The sequence below is a fragment of the Gouania willdenowi genome, chromosome 19, assembly GCF_900634775.1.
Source record: "Gouania willdenowi chromosome 19, fGouWil2.1, whole genome shotgun sequence".
In the NCBI taxonomy this organism is placed as follows: domain Eukaryota; kingdom Metazoa; phylum Chordata; class Actinopteri; order Blenniiformes; family Gobiesocidae; genus Gouania; species Gouania willdenowi.
The window spans coordinates 8878434-8889055 of record NC_041062.1 but is presented as its reverse complement, the minus strand read 5'-3'; the positions used below and the strand labels follow the sequence as shown (position 1 = coordinate 8889055).

Here is a 10622-nt window from a genome sequence, read left to right as displayed (position 1 = left end):
AATGTATTTTAAAAAAATCATATATTTTCTATTTCAAATTAAAACTCAGCACACAGTGTTAAACAGTTTCACTTTTTCAAATATATACTAGTTTTAATAAAATGCAGTATAAAGAAAAGAAGATGCATTAATAAATAAAATACAGTATTAAAATATCTGAGCTGGCACATCTTGTCACTTTGTGCACAAATCATAGTTACTTTGTATTTTTAACCAGTATTGCAAACATGAATAAAAAGTAATTATAGAAAGAAGAAAAAAGTATTTGGGGTAGCAAGAAATTTGTCATATAAAAATGGGGTCACGGTCCTAAAAAAGGTTGGGAACCAATGGTTTAGTGTGTTCTGTTGTTGTTTGTTGACTTCCGGTCCAGCAGGGGGCGGTAAAGCGTGTCCATGTTTTGTATGAGGACGTGAAGGAGGACTGTGTTTATTATTGTCTGTGCAGTGACTGACTGAGGACTGACGGGAGGTTGTCTGGTTACGGCCGGTTGCCGTGGTTACACAGTCGTGTGTCAGTTGTGTGCGAGCTGACAGGTGAGTCAGTTATTCTGTCAGTAATTAATACTCCGTTACTTGTGCCGTTAGAATCACGTGTTTACAGTGTGTGACGTCACTCCTCTGCTCTTATTAGTGATTCTCTGTTAACTTTAACTGTTTTTTAAACTCTATAGTTAACTGCTTTTTAAACTCTATAGTTAACTGCTTTTTAAACTCTTTAGTTAACTTGTTTTTAAACTCTTTAGTTAACTGCTTTTTAAACACTGGTTAGCTGGTGGCCAACTGAGTGAAACAAAACACTTTTCAATCAAAGGAAAAAAGTGTTCAAGTGCAATTATTTTGGTCTTAAATATTTTTTTTTGCATTTGAACACTTTTTTTCTTTGACTGAAAATGTTTGAGTTTGATTGAAGTGATTTTTCTTTTGACTGAAAAGTGTTTGATTGAATAATAAAGACACAAATCTATCTCCATAATAATACAGACATCATGTTCTGCATTAAATATGGTAATTTGCTCTGTATTTAGCAGCTCGTTGTGATGAGTCGGCCTGTTTTCTGCTGACTCGCTGTTTGACAGAATGGACTTGTGTCCCCGGCTGTTGATCCTCACCCTCGCCGTCACTTCCTGCTCCGCCCACAATGACGTCTTCTCCTCCATTGGTAAAAAAAAACAAAACACTTTTACGTCTCCACGGCAACAATAGGAAAGCCATCGCTCAGGATTTACAAACTGGAATGTGTGTCTGATCTCTGCCTCTGATTGGTGCGTTCAGGTCACATGACCGACCTGCTGTGGATGGAGAAGGACTTGGTGAAGTTTCTGAAGGATTACATCAGAGCAGAGAACGACAAGCTGCAAAAAGTCAAAGAGTGAGAGAGTGAGTACCTGATGCTGGTGCAAACACATGAAACTGAACGCCTTCCTCCTCGCCAGGTGGGTTGCCAGGTTGGATGTCTTGTCTGCGGTGGCCATTGAGCAGCCGGAGGACTTCCTGAGTCATCCTGTGAACGCCTACAAACTGGTGAAGAGGCTCAACACAGAATGGAAGGACTTGGAGAAGCTGGTCCTCACAGATGTGACCAACGGTAGGTAGTCTTCCTCCTCACCATTATGGGTGTAAGAAAAACTGATTCTGCTATATAGCTAAATATTTCATTGCGCGATTATTGTATCGATCCAAAAAATGTCCAAATCGATTTTTCAATCATGTTTTAAAACAAAATGTCCATTTAATTAGCACGTAACCTCTCAGTCACTAGGTGTCAGTGAATGCACCATCAGACCTTGTTAAACTACCTCACTTGTTCAATGCATTTTTTCATAAAACATACCGATCCCTTTTATAGATGTATGTGGTTACTTTTTAAAAGAGTTTAAGAACTTAATAGAATTAGAATCTGTTGTAGGACAAAAGTTAAACTTTTTTAAAAAAAAATGTAATTTGACAGTTGGATAAACATACTACTTGTTTTTATGTTGGTGCTTTAATTACAGTTAGTTACCATTTACTTGTTCTCGCAAGTTTAAAAAAGATGAAATAAATTGTATTTCATACCATTTTATACTTGTATAGGTGAAATATGTAATTATTGATATCACGATATATATCACATTGTGTAGTATCGGGATATATTGTATCTTGACATGCAAATCGTGAATCATATTGTATCGTCAGATTCATGGCAATGCACACCTTTACTCACCATTACTCTCCATCTCTCAGTGTTTATCTCTAAGCTCAGCGTCATGAAGCAGAACTTCCCGACTGATGAAGATCAGAGCGGAGCAGCCAAAGCTCTGCTGAGGCTCCAGGACACGTATCAGCTGGACACGCACACACTGTCCACAGGACGCCTACCAGGTCAGAGACGTAACACACACTCACCAGGAGGGGGCGTGTGTGACCTCCATGTGACCCTCAGGCTCCTCTGGCTCCGCCCCCCTGTCGGTGGACGAATGCTATGATGTGGGGAGGGTGGCGTATTCGGAGAGCGACTTCTACCATGCCGCGCTGTGGATGAAACGGGCTCTGGAGCTGCTGGAGGACAAAGAGGTGTCAACACGAGGGGAGGCCCTCCACAAGGTGGTCGACGTCCTGGACTACCTCAGCTTCTCCGTCTATCAGCAGGGGGCGCTGCAGGACGCACTGTACTACACCCGCAGGCTGCTGCACCTCGGTCTGCACTCCACACCTTTGTGGTCCAGGTGTTTGTGGTCCAGATGTTTGTCGTCAAAGTGTTTGAAGTCCAGATGTTTGTCGTCCAGATGTTTTTTTAGTTCAGGTGTTTGTGGGTAAGATTTTTGCCTTCCAGATGTTTTTTAGTTCAGGTGTTTGTCGTCCAGATGTTTGTCAACCAGATGGTTTATTAATTTAGATGTTTGTGGTCCAGGTGTTTGTCGTCCAGATGTTTTTTTAGTTCAGATGTTTGTGGTCCAAATGTTTTTTTAGTTCAGGTGTTTGTGGTCTAGATGTTTGTGGTCCAGATGTTAATCTTGGTTCTCTCCGTGCAGACCCAACTCATCAGCGAGCCAGCAGTAACCTGAAGTACTTTGAGTATCAGTTGTTCAAACAGAAGAAGATGGAGATGGGCGAGGGTGATGATGATAAAGAGGTGAATGGGCAAAGCGGCGGTCGCCGTGGCGACCAACAGCCGGAGAGACGTCAGTACGAGCATCTGTGCCGAGGCGAAGGCCTTCAGATGGTTAGTGTTCAGACAGAGTTGTTGATTCCTCCGCCTGTCCTGCTCTGACCCTCCTCTACTCCCTCAGACCCCTCGCCGTCAGAGCCGCCTCCTCTGCCGTTACCACGACAATGGGCGCCATCCCAGGTACGTGATTGGGCCGGTGAAGCAGGAGGACGAGTGGGACCATCCCCACATTGTCCGTTACCATGACATTGTCACAGAGAAGGAGATGCAGAAGATAAAAGAGCTCGCCAAACCCAGAGTGAGTCAGGAAATGAGTCAGTCAGTCTGTGTGTGAATCATTGAGTCAGTGACTCAGTTCCAGATCTGAATCTCCTGGTATTTAATGTGGACGTTGTGAATGAGATAAAGACCAAGTCTTTTCCTTCAGCTGAAACGAGCCACGGTTCATGACCCTCTGACAGGACGACTCATCACAGCCCCCTACAGAGTGTCTAAGAGGTGAGTCTGTCAGTTAGTGAGTCAGTCAGTTAGTGAGTCATTCAGTTTCTGATCAGTTAGTGAGTGCGTGTGTCTGTAAACTGATCAGAAATATAAAGTGTCTGTAACATTAATGTGATTTATTCTAACCCATTCAGTCAGTCAGTATCTGACTGTGAGTCAGTGATTCACTGAGTCAGTGACTTTGTCTGTCAGTGCGTGGCTGGGAGCAGGTGAACATCCGGTGGTGGAGAAGATAAATCAGAGGATTGAAGACGTCACAGGATTGGACGTCAGCACAGCCGAGGACTTACAGGTTCTCCTCTCCTTCATCACTCTCTGCTGGAGGAACTTACAGGCTCCTCAACTCTCTCTATCTATGATGCAGGTGGCCAATTACGGCGTTGGAGGACAGTACGAACCGCACTTTGACTTTGGGAGGGTGAGACACGCCCACACACCCCCAGCTGATGTTTGTGAGGCCTTCGTGACTCTTTGTGTTGTTGTTGTTGTTTTTTGCACAGAAAGACGAGCCTGATGCATTTGAGGAACTGGGAATGGGGAACCGCGTGGCTACGTGGCTGCTTTACGTCAGTGATGATGATGATGTGTCTGTCAGGTAACAGACGCCATGTGTCTGTCACTCACTGGTCTCTCTGTGACAGATGAGTGACATACCAGCAGGGGGCGCCACCGTGTTCACTGACATAGGAGCAGCTATTTGGCCCAAAAAGGTGCGTGTAAAACTAGTTTGCACTTGTATGTATACGTACATAACATACTAAATGGCCATACCAGCCTGTCATTGCCTGATCCGGTTAGATCTGGGAAGCTAAGCAGGGTAGTGGTGGCCTAGTTGGGAGTGGTGGCCTAGTGGTTAAGGACGCTGGCCTTGTAATCAGAGGGTTCCCGGTTCCAAGCCTCACCTGGGCCATCACTGTGGGATGTTGAGCAAGTTCCTTAAACCCGAACAGCTCCAGGCACTGCAAAATGGCTGCCAACTGTTCTCCAAGGAATGGTTAGTGAATTTCTCCATTGTGAGATAAGTGTACAAAGTGTACAAAATCCAAAAAACCTGGTTAGTAGTTGGATGGGAGACCACTGAGAATTCCAGGTGCCACAGTGAGGTGGCAGTCACCTCAGTGGTATCTGTCATTGTGTCCTTGGGCAAGGCACTTCACCCACATTGCCTAGTATGAATGTAGTGTGTGAGTGAGTGTTGGTCGAAGGGGCCAATGGCGCACTATGGCAGCCTCGCCTCCGTCAGTCTGCCCCAGGGCAGCTGTGGCTACAGCAGTAGCTTACCACCACTAAGTGTGGAGAGAAAGAATAATGCCTTTGAGTGTCTATGATAAAGCGCTATATAAAATTGATGCATTATTATTATGATTAAATATGTAAGGAACCGACCATATCCAAGCAATAAGTGATAGATATCAGGGTCTTCACTTTAAATTGAATAGATTTTGTGACCAATTTCTTTTTAAGGAAAATATTATGTCATATTTAAGGACAATTGAAGATTTTTGTAAGAATATTGAGTTTTTCCAACTGTTTAACATTAAAATGGCTGCGTGTGTGTGTGTGTGTGTGTGTGTGTGTGTGTGTGTGTGTTTCTGTGTCTGTCGGATATTCAGGGCTCTGCTGTTTTCTGGTTCAACCTCCATCCCAGTGGTGAAGGCGACTATCGTACTCGACATGCTGCCTGTCCAGTGCTGGTCGGAAACAAGTGGGGTGAGTGTATTACTGCACCACCAGGGGGAGCTGCACACACACACACACTTTGATTTCACCATGTAATAATTGCCTAATATCACACAAACACACACACCTTAAACATGGCTGTGTCTAAATATTCCCTCCTATCTCCTTTCCTATCCACTTTTCCTTAACCCTGTGGATGACGTCACAGGGTTAAGGAAAGGTGTTAGGAAACTTCCGAAAGGAGTTAGGGAAAGGCCATCATGTTGTTTTGACAATCAGACGCACTTCCACTAGGTGACGTAATAATCCGACGGCGGTGAATGTTAGTGACGTCTGCTGTGGTGAAAAAACTACAAATGTCCTAAAATGGACTAAAAGCACATTTCTAACACTTTCCCCTGTGCCTCTAACCGCTGATATAATCCAAATTATCACAAGGTTTGAATGTAAATCAAAGGAAAAGAGGCTACCAGGCTACGAGGAACTAAAGTGAAATAAAAAAAATGTTATGTTGAGAAAGTTGCTCACACTCACAAATCAACGTTAATCTGAATCAATAAATAACGAATGCAAACTGAGAATGGGCTGCACAAAAAGTTTAATTTACTGTGTTTGTTTTACAACATCCGCATAACATTCAGAGTTCGGAAATGGGTTTTAGATTATTTAAAGTTGTTCAAGGCATATTATTGCATTGGTAGCTTACTACGACTACAATCTACGTCACTTTTCAGTCTTTGTGAGTTTCCGTGAACACTCTAATGAGTGGGTCCCATTAAGAGTTGTTGCCGCAAGGAATTCTGGGTCAGCATTATATGGTCTCCTTTGGTAAAGGATGCATCAGTGTTTCCTAGGCTAAAGGAAGTTATAAAGGAAGCATTGAGCCTCCTTTCCTTAGCTTTCAGAGAATTAGAACGCTCCTTATCATGGCCATTTGTGTGTGTGTGTATCAGTCTGAGCGTGTGTGTTGTGTTGTGTGTTTGCAGTGTCCAACAAATGGATCCATGAGCGAGGACAAGAGTTCAGACGACGCTGCAACATCCAGGACAACTGAGTGTGTGTGCGTGTGTGTCTTGAATGTGAAGAATTGTGAATGGAGTTCTGCAGCAGAGCTAAATGTCCTGTGATCCTCCTCACACTGCTTTGTGTGCCTATACTGTTACCGTGACAATGATGCACTGATGTGTGTGTGTGTGTGTGTGTATTTAATGTGTGAGCCGTTTGAACATCAGTGTAAATAAAGTCCTTCAGAACAAGAGTGTGACGTGGGTTTTTTTTTTTACTGCAGCTCAGTGACAGGTGACTACGGCTACCATGGTAACGAGTTACCAACAAGTTATCTATCAACAATTAGTGAGGATTTTTTTACAGATGATTTTAAAGAGCAAATCATGTGATGCAACGTATAAAAATCTCCTATGAAGTTGATCAGATTATATAACATTAAAAGTTATTTACAAAGGCTGCGTCCAAATAGTCCCTCCTATCTCCTTTCCTATCCACTATTCCTTCACACAGAAGTGTTTAAGTGGTGGCCATGATAAAGAGTGTCCAGGTTCTCTTTAAGCTCAGGAAAAGAGGCTCAATATTTCCTTTTCTACCTCCTTTAACCTAGGAAACACTGAAGTATCCTTTAGCAAAGGAGACAAGATAATGCTGATCCACTATTCCTTGCGGCAACAACATTTAAAGGGACACGCACACCCGAGCGCTAACGGAAACTCACGATGACCCACAAGGGACGGAGGTCATGTAAGTTACCAATGCAATAATATTCCTTGAACAACTTTAAATAATCTAAAACCCATAGTTTATGATATGTAGCCTTATTATCATATTATAATGGGCATAAAACAGACACTTTGTCGTTCAAGAAAAAGGGATCAGATACATGTTTAGCCACATTATGTTTTATTCAACATAATTCATATTTCTGAGTGGAAGGTGAGTGTGCGCAACCATTCTCAATGTGATGTTCTTTAGTTTCACTTTTGTTCTTCGTAGCCTGGCAGCCTCGTTTCCTTTGATTTACATTCAAACCTTGGGATTTTTTAGATTATATCAGCAGAAAGTGTTATAAAATGCACATTTTGTCTATTTTCGGAAATTTGTAGTTTTATCACCACGGCAGACATCACTAACCTTCGCATCCGTCTGATTATTACTTCACCTCGTGGAAGTGCATCTGATTGTCAAAACAAACGTGACAAGCCTTTCCCTAACTCCTCTCTTAACACCTTTCCTTAACCCTGTGACGTCATCCACGGGATTATGGAAAAGTGGATAGGAAAGAAGATAGGAGGGACTATTCGGACGCAGCTAAAATCTGTACAATAAACAGTCAACAAATCAGGGAATGCTGGGTAAATTCATTAATACAGGAAAGAACAAAGGATTTTGTATGTTTTTGTTGTTTTGTGTATGTGTATTTTTTTGCTCATTTTGCTATTTTTTTGGTGTTTTTTTCTTGTTTTGTGTGTTTTTGGTGTCATTATTGTGTTTTTTTTCTGTTATTATATTTTTCAATATTCTGTTTCTAGTTTTGGAGTAAATGTTTGTATTTTTGTTGTCCGTTTGCGTATATTTCCCTGTAATTGTATTTTTTTTAAGTATTTTTGTTGTTTTGGTGTGGAGTTTTTTTTGTTTTTAAATTATTACTAGCCTTAGGGCCAAATATGGTCCCCAGGCCACAGTTGCCCATGTTTGCTATAAGAGCAGGGATTTTCAAAGTGTGGGGAGTGCCTCCCCTGGGGGATGCCAGAATCTTTCAGGGAAGGCGTGGCGTGCGAGAAAAAGTAAACCAGAAGAAATGGTGGTAAACATTATCACACAGAGGAGAAGAAGAAAAGGGGACATGTCGGTCTCTCTCCAGGTGTTTCTGAGGCTTTCTGTCTCTTTCTCCTCAGCTCAGTGGGTTAATATGTTGTGTCTATGGTGGGTTTATCTAAGGGGTGTGATCACTATGGTGTGATTCTACTGCTCTGTCTATGTGTCTCAATCTGTAGTTCAATTTGAAAAAGCTTTATTGCCATATTTTTTCTCCTTTTAATCCATTTTTGCTACGTTACTCCCATTTCTGCCACTTCTTCATCAAATTCGAATGCCTTTTCTTGCAATTTTTTCCAATTTCAAGACATTTTCAGCACTTTTCCACCTATTGTCCATTATTTTGACTCATTATTGTCACTTTTAACCTTTTTTCACCACATTTCATGCTTATTTTAGTCAATTTAACCAAATTCACTACTTGTCATGCCCATTATTTGTTCCACAATTGTTCCAATATTGACACTTTGAACCCTTTTTTGTCAGTGTTTGGCCACTCTAATTTGCAACTTTTAACCAATTTGAAAAGGTTGAGAACCACTAACAGGGACAGTTGGTCCTGCAGAGCTGTTGTTCTGGATCTTTTCCAAGAACTCTCTCTCTAGAACGTTTTTGTATTGTATCAGGGACGAGTCATTCCTGGCACCCAAAAAGTCACGTTTTTCAGAACTAAAGAATATCTACACATTCCTGTTGTCCACAGTTTGAAACACACACACACACACACACACACACACACACACACACACACACACACACTCAACATGTCTTCATTCAGACTTCATTCAGAGCAAATCCAGATATCTGATTGGCTCAGCAATAGTCTGAGTCCCTCACCATAAATGGAACATACACACACACACACACACACACACACATTCCTGAGCTGGTTGTGTGCGCCTCACTGTGTGTTAATGTTTTTGGTCCAATCAGAAACAGGCTGTATGGAGTCCAGCTGTTTTCCCATTTAAGGTCAACGTCCAGGAGTGTGTGTGTGTGTGTGTGTGTGTGTGTGTGTGTGTGTGTGTGTGTGTGTGTGTGTGTGTGTGTGTGTGTGTGTGTGTGTGTGTGTGTGTGTGTGTGTGTGTGTGTGTGTGTGTGTGTGTGTGTGTGCGTGTGTGTGTGTGTGTGTTTCAGCGCAGAGGAACAAACTCACAGGTAAAATGTTGAGAGTTTGATCTCCATCAGTGGTGACATCATCACACACACACACACGCACAAATGTCTGACAACACTGAGCAAAAAACGCACTTAACAACAAAGTTCAAAAACAGACACTGATTTATGTTTTTTCCTACATTTCCCAGAATCCTTCATAGCGCCTAATATGGTGTGTGTGTGTGTGTGAGTGTGTGAGATGTTAACTGTCTCTCTGCTCACGGCTGAGTTTGTCTTTTTAAGGAGATAAACAGGGTCTCGTCCCTTCACTGTTGATTGGTTGTCCCACTGGTCTCTGATTGGTCCGTTCATGTCTCTGTGGGACAGAACTGGCTCTCCACATTGGCCCATAGAGCTATCAATCAAAGTCTCTTTTACAGGTGAAGGTGTGACGGCTGTAGCCCTTATAAAGACATGATGCCACAATTAATTAGGAAGAGTCACTGATTAGTCCTGGAGCACTATTTCTCAGTGAACGATTGTAATGGCAGCATTGTTATCAGCATTATGTGACGGTTAGACTAAGATGACCCTGAAGTGCAAAGCACCTTTTCCGGTTTCTTTGTGTTTGCGTTTTCTTTTTTGTGTCCGCAATTTCTTTTTTGTGTTTGCGTTTTCTCTTTTGTGTTCATGTTTTCCTTTTTTGTGTGTTTTCTTTTTTTGCGTTTGTGTTTGCGTCTTCTTTTTTGTGTTTTCTTTTTTGTGCGTGTGTTTTTTTCCCGGCTCCCTTTAATGTGATCGATCGGGATCGATCAAAGCATTGATCAAAGCATCCTAACTGGTCACTGATTGGTTGGAAACAGTCCAGGCTCTGATGATGTCATCGAGTTAGAGTGTGAACACTGTGTGTGTGTGTGTGTGTGTGTGTGTGTGTGTGTGTGTGTGTGTGTGTGTGCGTGTGTGTGTGTGTGTGTGTGTGTGTGTGTGTGTGTGTGTGTGTGTGTGTGTGTGTGTAAAAGGGTGCAGTTGTTTAAAAATGTGTGTCTGTCAAACTACAGCACGGGCTTGTCTGATTGGCCGCCTCCATCACAGCCTGCCCTATAAGGAGAGGAGCTGAGGCTGGGGGCGGGGCCAGGAGGGGCTGAGTTCATAAGCTGAAGAGTTTCCTCCAACTCTCACTTCAGCCCTTCATCATCACCATCATCCTCGTCATCCTCACATCTAACGGTAAGACCATCTCACACTGCTGCACCTCCACCCTAAGCTTTATTATCATCACCATCACCTCCACCTCCACCATCATCACCATCATCACCTCCACCTCCACCATCATCACCATCATCACCATCACCTCCACCATCATCACC

At 42.6% G+C, this 10622-nt stretch overlaps 1 protein-coding gene across 5 annotated transcripts; it reads left to right on the top strand.

Annotated features, from left to right (window-relative positions):
- Positions 1-378: 378 nt before the first annotated feature.
- LOC114481134 (prolyl 4-hydroxylase subunit alpha-1-like) lies at positions 379-10372 on the top strand. Of its 5 annotated transcripts, XM_028475585.1 has the most exons (15): positions 390-536; positions 1028-1161; positions 1275-1371; positions 1436-1587; positions 2226-2363; positions 2425-2679; positions 3014-3204; positions 3272-3448; positions 3578-3648; positions 3844-3943; positions 4016-4069; positions 4152-4217; positions 4293-4361; positions 5265-5361; positions 6318-6589. In XM_028475585.1, the coding sequence occupies exons 2-15, from the start codon at positions 1080-1082 to the stop codon at positions 6383-6385; spliced, it is 1617 nt and encodes a 538-aa protein (XP_028331386.1). In that variant the 5' UTR covers positions 390-536; positions 1028-1079; the 3' UTR covers positions 6386-6589. The 5 variants fall into 5 exon arrangements, with proteins under 5 accessions (XP_028331383.1, XP_028331386.1, XP_028331385.1 ...); XM_028475582.1 differs by having other exon boundaries at positions 379-536; positions 1031-1161; positions 3844-4069; XM_028475584.1 differs by lacking the exon at positions 6318-6589 and adding an exon at positions 10314-10372 and having other exon boundaries at positions 3844-4069.
- The last annotated feature ends 250 nt before the right edge of the window (positions 10373-10622 follow it).